The sequence below is a fragment of the Ilyonectria robusta genome (assembly GCF_021365365.1).
Source record: "Ilyonectria robusta strain PMI_751 chromosome Unknown BGZ61scaffold_27, whole genome shotgun sequence".
In the NCBI taxonomy this organism is placed as follows: domain Eukaryota; kingdom Fungi; phylum Ascomycota; class Sordariomycetes; order Hypocreales; family Nectriaceae; genus Ilyonectria; species Ilyonectria robusta.
In genome coordinates, this window is record NW_025764461.1 from 479,206 (window position 1) to 492,227 (window position 13,022).

Genomic DNA, 13,022 nt, shown 5'->3' on the forward strand with positions numbered 1-13,022 from the left:
TAGGAGATATGAATTGTCATTACACGACTGTACGAAGTAACTTAGGCAGCTGGCAATACCGTATCGACTCGATAAATTGGCCCTGTTTTATGGACTCAAGCTAAGTTATATAAAGCTTAGATTTTCTAAATCATTTATTATCATTAGGTATAAAACTCCCAAAGGCCATGAGTGGGGGATGGATTCAGGGCCAATTTACTGAGTCGATACGGTACATCTAGGACGTCATTTCCACCGCCCGACTGTGGGGAGTTTGCGGGATTCCGATGATGATCGGCGCCGGACCGGAGCCGGAACATGCCACCCCTGGGCCGGCGTACGCAATCCGTGGCGCCAACGACATTGATAAGGCAGCTTACTGTCTTAAACGAGAAATGCATGGAGCTCCGATACGACTAATTTTCTTGCATGACGACTTCCGGAGGTGATGGTCCTTGAGAGTTTAATTCTTTTCCCTCATTTTCTGGCCACTACTCTGCGAGCGACAGGGTGGTGGTCATCCGCCGATGGGCTGATTTCCTATAACGGCCGTCTTCAGGATGTAACTTAGGGGATCAATGTGGTTGAAGAGGATGGCTGGGACCGGGGATGAGGCGAACTACTGCGCTGTACACGTGGACATGTCCCCAGTCCGTCGCAGCATCGCAGCATCACATCAAGAGGAGCGCCGAGGACCGGGATGGACCGTCAAGGGTTGACAATGTGACCCGCCATGTGTGCATCGCAGCTAATGTACCTTTGCAGGAGAGAGGGCATTCAGGAAACGGCCATACATATCTTCCGTTTAAGTGCAGCACAGGGCATTCATTTAACAGAGCTGTCAGTGTATCGGCGCGTCAGTTGTGTCGTTTCCCATGCAGGCAGGGTCAGCCCTGCGTCGTAATGGTGCAAGACGCCAAAAAAGGATATTATTACGGTACTGACTCAGCGGGACAGCCCACCCATATGTAGCTTTCAGCAGCTCCAATGTGGCTGAGGAGCTGGTTGACGCTCGACTGGCCACGACAACCATCTGGCTGGAGCCTGGGCAGCTGGGCTGAACTGGATTGGACATCAGGGGGCGGGGAGTTTGTTGTTTGTTTCGATCTCAGGGGGGTGCTCGCTCATGTCTCTCCAGTGTCTCCCTCCCACGGCTCTCCAGCTCGCTAATATCGAGTAAATGAATGCCGTATTTATTCTTAGCCACCTCCTGACGCCTCTAGAGGCTAGGGTTAGGCTAGATCGGTCACAACTCTGGCGTGTAATTTTTTTTTCCATTCGGTCCAGTACGCGGGTGGGAAGCCTCCCTGGCGAGTGTGCGAGCCGACAGGGCGGCTGGCCTCCAGCTTGAGCGGCGGAGGAAAAGCCAAGACAGGGGTCACAAAAGGCTGGACAGGGGGGTGCTTGTGCTCCACCCCTGGCGGCCCTGAAAAGAAGGGACCTGCAAAAGGAGGGTTGCGAATCGGAGGGCTTGGTTTGATGATTTGGTCCTCCACCTTTTCCGACGTTGGATGTCTGGAAATGTCGAGGGTTGGCTGAAAAGGGTTGGCACTACCTAAGTCAGGTAGCTAAGGTAGGAGAACGACTCCCCAACAAAAGAGACAATGTTGATTGATACCCGATGCACCAGCCGCGCCCCAGGCCAATCTCAGGTACCCAGAAACGGAGTCCAACGTGTGCCCTGCGTCGGCCTGCACTGTAGGGACCGCATAAGGCCCTAAAACAAAAAGTCGGGGAAGGTTAACTTGCCGGGCCCTGCCCCTGCCCAGCCCGCGTGCCGCCATCACCCATTCGAGGTACCTTCCTTAGTCTACTACCTTAGCACATACCTTGGTGGGCACCACGGAGCACCTGCCTCCACCTCCACCATGGGCCACGACCGAAAAAGACCAAGGCCAAACCTCATGCGACCGACAGGCCGACCGCCTCGCGCGTGCCTGCCCTGTCTGAGGCTGTCCTCGACCCTTTGCCCCGTCTTCTGCTACCGTACGGAGTGCATTCGAGTACGGTACCCTGGCCCTTTTTCGCCTTTAACTGCTTGTGCAACAGGGCTATTGACTGGCTACTGCGTTTGCTGGCCCGGCTTGCTAGTTGCATTCGCATCTGCGCTCGCATTGCTCCTTCAATCTTTCCCGCCTGCCGCGTTCCCTCTTCGAGGTTGCTCCTCCCCTCCTTTGACGCCTCCTTCTACGCCTCCCTCTGACTTCTCCTCTTCACCTGCTTCTTCACCTCCAACCTCGGCCTCGCTTCTCCTCGCTCCTTCATTCCAGTTTTTCTCCAAACTTCCTTCCCTCCTTCTCTGGTCCGAATTCGCTTTATCCCCGCCGTTAACCTCGACCCACGACGAGCAGACCCGCCCGAAATCAAGCTCCGGAGAGGACTGGGAAAGGCAGCTCTTTTGGCTCCCGAGCCGTGGCAGCACTGCCCAGTTGCGATTGCGGAGGGTCCCTAACTAGTGCGAAGAAAGGGATAGCTATCAATTCTTCATTCGCGACGCTTCCCCATATTTTCGACAGTCCCGCACGGCTCCCGATCGCCCACGGCGGATATTGCGACTGCGACGCAAACCTCGACAACCCTTCCCCCACGCCGGTCGCATCCGCAGTCGACATCGCAGTCGCAGGCGCAGGCACATTGCTTTGCTCGATCTGACTCGAACAATCGGTCAATCTCATACCAAATCGCTCTCCACCGACCGCGCCCGCACCAACTGCGCCGTGAGTCGTGTGCGTCATGGCCATCCTCGACAGATACCCGCGCGGTGTCGCGCCGACCAGCCAGAGCACCTTCTTGGGCCTCACCACGAAGCAATGGTCGCTGACCACGGTACGGCCCCCAATTCACCATTCCCTCCCATGGACTCGACCTTTAGCCTGTTAGTGAAGCGATATACTGACAATCTGGTGGCACAGTTGGTCTTGCAAAATTCCGCCCTGATCTTGGTATGTACCCGAATCACCACCTCCAATATCATGACAATTCTAACCAGACTGTTAATAGATCATGCACTACTCTCGCGTTATGCCCCCGTCTGGCGACCACCGGTACTTTACCTCGACCGCCGTATTTCTCAACGAGGTCATAAAGTTCGCCGTCTCTCTCTCCCTCGCCATCTACGAAACTTCCAAGACACTCGCCCCCACCACCCCCGCCACGGTCCTCTTCGAGCAGATCTACAACACCGTTTTTGCCGGCGATGGCTGGAAGCTCATCCTTATTGCTGCTTTCTTTACACTCCAGAACCTGTTGCAATACGTTGCCGTGGGTAACCTCGACGCCGTTCACTTCCAGATTCTCTACCAGCTCAAAGTATGTCCGCCCCACGAATTTCGTGGCTTCAATCCATGGGAATACCTGTACCAAGACTCGAATTAAACTAACAATTCTCTAGATCCTCATTACTGCCCTTTTCAGCGTCAAACTTCTCCGCCGACATCTGAGTCCTAAGCGCTGGTTCGCCCTCGTCATCCTCACCCTTGGCGTTTGCATTGTCTCCATGCCTCAATCCGACTCCTCCTCTCCGGGACCCTCTCCCATTATTCACGATATGACGGACCACTTCTTCCCCCGGTCCCTCCATGAACTCGGTCACGCCCCCGTTGACTTTGCTTCTGGAGGTAGCCTCTCTAAGCGCTCCGCTACCTATCAAGGCATCGACCATGACCTACCACCTCCCGACCCCCTGATGGACTACTCTGTCGGACTGAGCTCTGTCTTGGTTGCCGCCTCTGTTTCTGGTCTCACCGGCGTCTACTTTGAGAAACTGCTCAAGGAGAGCCCCACCCAGGCCAGTGTCTGGATCCGCAATGTTCAGCTGAGCTTCTACTCTCTTTTTGCGGCGCTCCTAGGCGGTGTTATCTGGCAAGACGGAAGCGGCATTAGAGAGCATGGCTTCTTTGAGGGTTACAACTGGGTCGTGTGGAGTGCTGTGATCCTCCAAGCTGCCGGCGGCCTGATTGGCAGCGTAGTCATTCGCGATGCCGACAATATTGTCAAGAGCTTTGCGACAGGTATCAGCATTGTCGTCAGTTTCTTAATCAGCGTCTTCGTTTTCAACTTCGAGGTTACTTTTACGGTATGACCCCTTGCTGCAGTTTGCACTGCCCCTGCCAACCCACTCTAACTAATGTTTCCAGTTCATCCTCGGCACCTCACTCGTCCTCTTGTCCACATACATCTACGGTAGCTCGGATCGTAGTATCCACCGCCCCGCCCCTATCAAGATCGCCAAATTTGAGAAGCCCACCATCGAGCGAGTATACACTCCTCGTGGAACTTCTGGGACTCGCATGACCCTCGCGCCTTTCGACGGCAATGTTGGCGTAACCAGCAGCCGGCCCAACAGCCCGATGCTTCCCCGGCAACCTAGCCGGACCAACATCAAGAGGGATGATTGATTTATGACCAACAAAGAAATGGGGAAAGGTCCCCACGGCACTCCGAACAAAAACCAGGTTAACATCCAGGTGCGAGATCAACAGCACCAGAAGGATGTCACATTTTATGAATTTGCAACGATATTATGACATGAAATATATTCACATATATACAGATATATATAGGCAACATATCCTAGATGCCATGGACACATGCATTTTTTGGACAGCTAGAACAGTAACTTCCGGGTCTAGATGGGCGTTGTCCTGGTGGCAATGCAGGTCAGGAACGCAGGAAAGGCGCGCTGGAGATACCACGAAATGTGCCCATCCCTTCCTAACAGTTGGGCGGGAAGATGGAAGGATAGATTCTCAAAATGTTGGATTTTAGAAGTGTGAGGAATCATTGCCTGATCCTCCACCGGCTTTTCTACGACCATTATTGGTCCATTGGGTGGAAATAGACGTCTATTTTTGATTCTAGCCCATCTGTTTTGTGTGGTTCGTCCAACTCGATCCCTTCTCCAGGACGAAGGAGCGTGATACTCATCTCCATCTGCGTCATATACCCATTCCCATTAAATCCGCCATCGACTTGATGACATGTGCTCCGGGGGTTTACAGAAACTGAATTTTGGTTTCATGCTTTGGTATTATATAGTGTGCTTCTCCGTTTACATGATGACCTCGTTAGAGACGTCCTAGGATTTTATGTTAGTAGACAAGATGCATTAGTTAGGGGGGATGGACATACCCGCTTCAGCTCCTTGTAGGGCAAGCAGATACAGTTTGACACGCGAACCTCATCGCCAACACCGCAGTCCTTGCCGAGAATGGTGATGCTCTGGACCTTGACGCCGTTCTTGATGATGCTGGTCGAGTGGCTGCCGGCGGGGAGAGGAGTGCCCTCAACACGTGCCCAAGCACCGATCCGGCTGCCCCAGCCGATGATAGAGTAGAGGACGCAGGCATCGTGCTTGACCTCGGAGTCCTCGAGGACAACACTCTCCTTGATGCGGGCGCCAGCGCCAACGGTGACACGGGGACCAATGCTCACGTTGGGGCCCAGCTTGGCGGTGGGGTGGACATCGGCGGTGGGGTGGATGAAGACCGGGGGCACAATGTTGACGCTGGGTGCAGAGAGCTCGTCGCTGCCGGCCTGGGCGGCCTGCTGGAGGTAGAGGGCGTTGGCGGGGACGGCGGAGCCAGCAGTCTTGATCTGACGCCAGAAGTCCTTAGTCTCGTAGACGTAGAACTGCTTGCTGTCGGCCATATCACTCAGGATATCCTGCTCGAGGCGGATGACCTCGTTCTTCTTGCCCTCATCATCATCGTCGTCGTCGGGGAGGATGAAGCTGTTCTCGAGGTTATCGGAGGAGGGGTAAGAGACGAGGCGAGAGGGTCGATCAAGGCGGCGCTTAATGGCAGAGCGGATGGAGGGGAAGATGGCCTCAGTAGAGAAGAGATAGACACCGCAATTGATGAGGTTGCTAATGCGAGACTCGGGCTTCTCGACGTAGTGCAGCACACGGCGGGTGTGGGCGTCGGAGACGATGCAGCCGAAGTTGGTGGCAGCCTCGTCGCTCACGCGGGTACCGAGGATGACGGCCTCGGCATCCTTCTCGATGAAGAGGCGCAGCATCTCATCGAGGGGGAAGGAGCAGCAGACATCGGCGTTGAGGACAAAGAGGCGCTCCGGGCGGCCCTTGAGGATGGCATCGCGGAAGTGGTAGAGACCACCAGCGGTACCGAGCGCCTCGTACTCGCGGAGGTACTTGATGGTGATGGCGGGGAACTCCTTGGCGGAGTCCTTGATGAAGTCGCGGAAGACAGACTCATCGTAGTAGCCAATGATGTAGACCTCCTGGATCTGCTTGTTCGGGACGCGGGCGACGGAGCTGAGGCAGTGCCAGATGATGGGGTGACCGGCGACCTCGAAGAGGGGCTTGGGGACGTCGAGGGAGAGGGGGCGGAAGCGGGTGCCTCGCGAAGGGCCACCGACCTGGGAAGAGTTAGCGGATTCGAACCTATCGAGGGTCAAACGAGGGGGAGTGAAGCTATACCAGGATAACGGCCTTGGTGGCGCCCTGGTCCTTTGCGCGATGCGCCATGGGGACGTGCAGAGACATTTCTGTGGAAGGGCAACGGAAAATGGAGAGGGTGGAGGAATCTGAGCAGAAGCGTCTCGGAGGGCGTCCGTTGGAGGGCTGAGGGTGACAATGTATAGTTGAGCGGTGGTGGGAGATTTGGCGGTTGCTGGCCTTGTCTGGGCTGTTTTGGCGGGGGAGATGATGGAGGCGGTCACAGCAAACTAGGCGTCTAGGACAGGGGGGTAGCTGGTTTCGCTGTGGATTATGCGATTAAGCGATGAGACCAGTCTTGAAAGCTGTCAACTTGGGCTAGCTCCATCAATAAGAGTCGCAGGATGCATCTCGTGGCATGTTAGACTTGGCCCAAGGGATCTCACATGGGTCTCGTCAATCCAGGGGAAGCCCTTTTCTAGCCGTAGAAGTGGGTTATAGATTACATTGACTGTCACACCGCGGGGATGAGACCCTGCGTCTGCGTGCCTTATCGTTTCGGTGAACAACCAGCTCCACCGATATCGTCGAGGCCACACCGACGGTGAACCTCCCGCCCGCGAGCCTCCCGCACCAACTTTCCAGGGTGGTGGACCCCCTGTGACGGCCCGCGCGCCCCTGACCACTTACACGGCAGCGCGCTGCAACCACTAAAACTCGCCTGCCTCACAGCCCGCGCGTTCACTGGAGGGCGGCTGCTCTCAGGGGCAGCAAGGCGCGCCAGCAAGGGGGCCGCCGCTGCCTGGTTGCTCCCCCAGCCACTCTAATTTTCTTTTCCCAATCTTTGGCCGGTGGAGATACGTACCTGCACTGGCGCAACTCCAGGAAGCATTAACTTTTGTTAAGAGGAGGACCGATATAGCGGCTAGAAATTCAATTCAACGGGCATTTAAAGACTGATAGCTCCCTGAATACGAATTTCGTGATCGTTTCAGTCCCATTTCCTATTTTCATGGATTTTTGAAGGCGCATGCAGCGCGTGGTATCACATGACCGAGTCTGACCCTCTAACAGCCATTATCGACCCCCGGTGCTGCGCCAGAGCCGCATCGCTCGGGGGGCGAGAGTGCGAAACACCATCCGCATCAGCCCTCCAACACCTCGACTCATCACTTTCATCTCACCAGCTCCCTCACCAACCGCTCACCTTGCGATAATACATTCTTTCTGTGTTTTGTTTGTTTTTGATACCCTCTATGAGTCTCTTGTCGTTTGGTTAGACCCGTGACTTGTCATTCATCTGTTTACCTGGGCAACCATCTCAAAAACGGCCTAGCAACGACAGCTGAAGCATCTGTCAGTGTTTGCTTCACTCACTCACCTGACATCCAGTCCAAACGCCTGCCTATTCACTTCCACCAAGTGGGCCCCACTCAAGTCGAGGTGAATGAATTCTGAACCGGCGTTCAACAACAACAAGATGCCGCACTCTACAAATCGCCGGGCTGCGCGTGGGCCCAACTCTCACCGAAACAACATCAAAAGAGATCCCGACTCCAGCACCGACTCAACATCACTTGATGATTCCGGAACTTTCAACAACACAGATCGCAGGAGAGGCACTTCAAATACATCAAACTTTGGTGGCAGCTCGACCTACTTAGCCGTCGACCAGTCCTTCTACCGCCAGGGGCGCTCTGATGCACGTAAGTCTCATGTTATCTTCTCACTCAGATCCCAACGAACCAACAACTGACTCATCTTTCATAGCAACGCCCAGTGAGCGTATCACAGAGCCAGAACCGCTGCTGCGGGAAATGAGGATGCGTGCCCCTACCAGCGCTGCCGCTGAGAGTCCCACCAGCGTGGATCCTGGCGAGTCCTTCTTCCACACATCGTTCCAGGATATCGGCAAGAAGCTCAAGGCCTGCAACGACACGCTCGGTGAGCTTCAGCAGCTTGGTGTCTCTCACGATGTGCAGCTCCCAGAGCTTGTCCTCGTCGGCGACCAGTCAGCCGGCAAGTCCAGTCTGATGTCGGGACTGGCCAACCTTGAGCTTCCACGGAGTGAAGGCACTTGCACCCGCTGCCCACTGCACATTCGTGTTTCTCGAAACAACGATTGGTCTTGTCGCGTGTGGCTGCGTAAGGAGTACTCCTACCAACCTCCAAATGGGCGATCCATCACCGAATCTGATGTCACGGATGAGGATCCCTTCTACCCTTGGCGCAAGCTTCCTGTCTCCGTTGTTCACGAGTTCAAGACCATGCATGAAAAGAACGAGATCGAAGACGTTCTCCGCTGGGCCCAGATAGCCATTCTCAACGACGACAAAAGCCACAAACTCTTCGTTCCTGGCTCTGGATCCATCGCTATGAATACCCCGATCGCTAAGGCAGCTGATGAGGTGACGGCCAAGTTTTCGCCCAATATTGTTGCTCTCGAAATCAAGGGCCCTGAGCTTCCTGACTTGTCTTTCTATGACATGCCTGGCATCTTTCAAAACCCTGCCGACGCTCGGGACGATTACCTTGTCAACGTTGTTCGGAACCTGTCCAGGGAATACATCAAACACCCATCCGCCATCATTCTTTGCTCCATGCCCATGAACAGCGATGCCGAAAACTCATCCACTTTTGGGCTCACCCGCAAACTGGGCGCATTGAAACGAACTATCGGTGTGCTGACCAAGGCGGATCTCATTCCCGAGGGCGGTAACCATGACCAGTGGTTATCTATCATGAATGGCGAAGCTCATCAGACTGGTCTTGGTTATTTCATCACTTCACGGCCCCAAGGCAAGGACCTTGATGAACTGAAAGCGTGGGAGGAGCATGTGTTTGAGGACCACTCGTTTGAGAGATGGCCAGCTGAGTTCCATTGCTTCTTTGCGCGATGTGGCATCGAGAGACTCAAGGCATTTCTGTCGGAGCGACTAGGAGAAGAGTTTGCGAAGAGGTAAGTCACCCCTACCAATCATTCGGTTAGACAAGCAATATGATATACTAACATATCTACCTTTAGCCTTCCCAACATCAAGTCCACCCTCAAACACCACCTCGACAAGATCAACGGCCAACTCAGCAAACTCCCAGAGCTACCGATGAACGTTGAACTCGAAGTGCAGACTGGCGTCATGGAGTTTGGTGAACATGCCCGATCCGAGCTGCGGCCTGCTGAGTTCTCGAAGCGGTTCGGTGCTCTCCCTGACAACTTCCGTGACTGCCTCCTCGAAATGAAGCCCAAGTTTACCCTCAAAGATGCCAGCGACTCTCCTGTGGTCGAGATATCCGATGATGAATCAGATGCGGGATCTGCTACGACGGGCGTCATGACACCCACCTCTAAGCGACGTAATATGGGGCCTCCAACTACTCCGGCGAAGCGACAACGTATGGAGCAAGCGGCCAATGGAAACAATCACAACGTCCAAAACGGAAACAATGGATACATCAAGCCAGAGGAAGGGAGAGGCAGTCTCCCTCCCAGACCTTCTCCGGCCGCACGACGAGCTCAATTTCCCGAACCTTTTGCCGCCTTCAGCGGCGTTGGACGAGGGTTCCGGACACTACGCCAGGTACGGGATGAGATCAAAGCCAAGACTCGGGCCGGCATGCCGGACATCATTACTGAAGAAGTCTACAATGACCTTTGTCGCGAAGCTATAAAGCCATGGGACGGGCCGATGAAGGCATTCCTGGATCAGATTATGCGTCTACTCTCCAACCTACTGGAAGCAGCCCTCAAGAAGTCCTTTGACCGCCTCAGCAAGCGTCTGATCTACCAGGAGTCTCGGAAACTGCTGAGGGGGTACTTGGAGGAGCAACGCGGGGAGACTCTCATCGCTCTCGCAGGTGTATATCGCCTGGAGACATTTGGCCTGTTCACCATCAATCGCGAGGCCTTCCACGGATGCCGCTCGGCTGAAGGGATCCTCTTGATCCGCTACCGCCACGAAATGCGTATGAAAGCCCATGGGTATTCCGATGGGCGAGCACCAGATCCATGGGAGAGTCTAACGGAGGAGAAGCGAGCCCAAGACAAGAAGCGACGCGAAGCTGATGTCGTCAAGATTGGCCCCGATCCGTTCGAGCGAGAGCTTGAGGTGATTGCTTACGTTAGAGGCTACTATCGCCTCGCGGCGCTTCGGTTTGCTGACTCAGTGGCGCTGCAAATTACGAACGGCATGATTCCCCAGATTCAAAGGCAGCTGCCGTATTATCTGGATGAGAAGCTGGGCCTTCGGGGGCCGGACGCCGCTAAGATCTATGAGCGGCTCATGGCGGAGGACGAGGCCACGGCGACGAAGCGAGAGACGCTCAAGGGAGAGCGGGAGAAGTTTGTCAAGGCGCTGGCCAGTATCGAGGGGCTGGAGACGGGAGCCGACAACAACGAATTCTCGCAGGAGGAGTCGTATGAACCGCATGAGACTGAGCAGACCGATGCCATGATGAGCGGCGCGATCCAGGAGGATGGCGGAGAGGCATAAGTTGGCTTCGGTTGCTGCGTGGCTTTGCTCGGTCGGTGAACGGCCGACTGTAATAAGAACAGTTTGTGGAATTGCTTTCAGGTGGCATGGACGCGGTCTTGCTTTGATGTTAACTTTTGGTTGGATGTCCCCAGGATAGGGCTTGTATGTATTACATCGGATTTGTTATTTCGGTTTTGTTTTGATGTGAAAGGGAAAACGAGAGATGTCTGGATGCCAGATTCCTCTGGTGGTATGGGAATGTTGCCACGATGCTTGGTATCGCTTGCTTTGTGACAAGGAGCTGAACCACAGCGGAGTTGACGGACGGCTAATGGATAAATGGATCTGCGGGGCGACGCACATTGTATCGGGAAGCTATTCAGGCGATCCCGCGCCAAGAATAGGGTCCTTCATGCAGGAATCAGTTTGTTTTTGGAAGCTGAAGGGTTAAGATGTTATGATGAACAAAACAGGATGAAAAAGTACATTACTCCGGCCGAGATCCGAATAGCATGGTGACGACGAGTCCCAGGTGACAGATGGTCTGGTAGGATAACAAGGATGCAAGATGAATTCCAGATAGCCTAAATGCAAATTGTGACTTCCCATCGTCCGCACCCGCATGGTCGCACCTTAATATTGCTGTTAAAGCAGGGGATATATTAGCCAGACCAGCAGCGATGGCGCCTAAAACGAATGGCGCCGTCGTGAGACCTGGTCATACGAGAGTCGAGAGCCGAGACTCGTCTTTCGGATTCATAACGTAACGTAACCGATATTCCTCGTTTAGTGGCATGTGGCAGGCACATATTTCACCCCAGCAGGCTCTGAGAGATTCCCCTCGTCAATGATATTTGTAAAGTATTATACTTGCCTGCATCTTGCCGCCACGGACAAGCAGGCGCCAACCCGGTGGCTTTCTCTCGGCTGTTGTATTGTCGCCTGTGACCAAGATCAGAGGCGGGAGTCGCCGAATGAGGGTCAATCTAGAAGCCGGCATACGGCCATACAGTACCGTGGGGCCCAGGTCACGGCGTGGTTTCTTCCTGCGGAGCTCGTCTGTCGGCGGAGATCCCGCATCTCCGGGCCTGCCCCACCCGCCTCCGGGCACCCCTCCATGACACCAAATCCCACTCTTCTTCGGCTGCAGGATGAGAAACTCCAAGATAGCTACAGATAATAAGCTTCCAATTTGGAATTTCGATGGGAGCCACCATCAGGTTTGGAGAAGGCAACCCCAAGTTACCGTTGCCACGGGTCCGTCCTGGAGCTTCCCGACAACACACCCAACCCATCGGCATTGAAGTCTCCGGATCAAGTACTGTCCTAGAAGATGCCTACTCCTTCACCCCAATGGCTATCTGATGTCTTGTATCATCTCCGTCCGCATTGACTCTGAAGACGTCACAGGCACGTGGGAGGGTGGACGATGCCGGTCACCCTAACCTAAGATGCCCAAATCCACTCAAGAATTGCATTCTCTTCTCACCTCACATCTCCCATTGATGACATTCACAACCCTCAAGGTCGTGCTGACTGGAACCGTGCCTGACAACGCATACATGGAAGCTGAAGCTGGGACAGTTACAGTCTTATTCAGCCTTCATTTTCTCGTAAAGCACACCGGCCAAAGTACCAATTTCGGTTGCGCGCCTTCTACCAAGGTCGGCACTGTGGCTCTCGGGCCTGGTATCCGAAAGCGCGTTTCGTCAATTGGAACCAGGGTTAAAACCCGGTCACATATAGCCTTGCCTCCCTCGTCCACAGAGCCCAAGGTTGGCTCTGCGAGAAGCCTGTACCGTAAAGCTCCGGCCTGGCTGTAGCAACTGCCGAGAGACGACTGGGGACTGCACGAGCTGCATTCATGTGGCCTACGATTCGCGGGACGCATCACGGCATCGTCGCCCGTTGGAGGTTTTTGGGTGGGGAGCGGGTGGCTGGACGGAAGTACCCTAAAAACTGGTGTCACACCAGGCTGAGAATCTAGCATCGGCCTTATTTCTACATGAGTCTGGCCGCCGTGTCCAATCAGCTGAAACGTTGCACCCGCATGGCATAGTACTGGTTAGAGCGTTAGAGCCAGGTCCAGCGGAGCCAGCCATGCCGTTCGTTGTCGGGTATTTGTTCTACTCTACTTAGTCGGCCACGGACTGCCTGTTTGATCCATTGACTCG

At 54.6% G+C, this 13,022-nt stretch overlaps 4 protein-coding genes across 4 annotated transcripts; 3 read left to right on the forward strand and 1 right to left on the reverse strand.

The window, feature by feature from the left end:
* Nucleotides 1-1,973: 1,973 nt before the first annotated feature.
* On the forward strand, nucleotides 1,974-2,720 carry BGZ61DRAFT_558819 (uncharacterized protein; the record flags this gene model as incomplete). The annotated part of the gene is made up of 1 exon (XM_046255732.1): nucleotides 1,974-2,720. A coding segment is annotated over one exon (462 nt), but the record flags the coding sequence as incomplete, so codon positions are not given.
* Nucleotides 2,713-4,376, forward strand: BGZ61DRAFT_538222 (nucleotide-sugar transporter-domain-containing protein; the record flags this gene model as incomplete). The annotated part of the gene is made up of 5 exons (XM_046254627.1): nucleotides 2,713-2,805; nucleotides 2,892-2,921; nucleotides 2,980-3,288; nucleotides 3,371-4,054; nucleotides 4,116-4,376. 5 exons carry the CDS (start codon nucleotides 2,713-2,715, stop codon nucleotides 4,374-4,376), a joined length of 1,377 nt encoding a protein of 458 aa, XP_046097988.1.
* A 653-nt stretch (nucleotides 4,377-5,029) lies between these two features.
* Nucleotides 5,030-6,484, reverse strand: BGZ61DRAFT_365378 (nucleotide-diphospho-sugar transferase; the record flags this gene model as incomplete). Its single annotated transcript, XM_046241606.1, has 3 exons — nucleotides 5,030-5,056; nucleotides 5,110-6,357; nucleotides 6,419-6,484. 3 exons carry the CDS (start codon nucleotides 6,482-6,484, stop codon nucleotides 5,030-5,032), a joined length of 1,341 nt encoding a protein of 446 aa, XP_046097989.1.
* Nucleotides 6,485-7,856: 1,372 nt separating this feature from the next.
* Nucleotides 7,857-10,866, forward strand: BGZ61DRAFT_365444 (P-loop containing nucleoside triphosphate hydrolase protein; the record flags this gene model as incomplete). The annotated part of the gene is made up of 3 exons (XM_046241612.1): nucleotides 7,857-8,082; nucleotides 8,147-9,335; nucleotides 9,402-10,866. The coding sequence occupies 3 exons, from the start codon at nucleotides 7,857-7,859 to the stop codon at nucleotides 10,864-10,866; spliced, it is 2,880 nt and encodes a 959-aa protein (XP_046097990.1).
* Nucleotides 10,867-13,022: the final 2,156 nt, after the last annotated feature.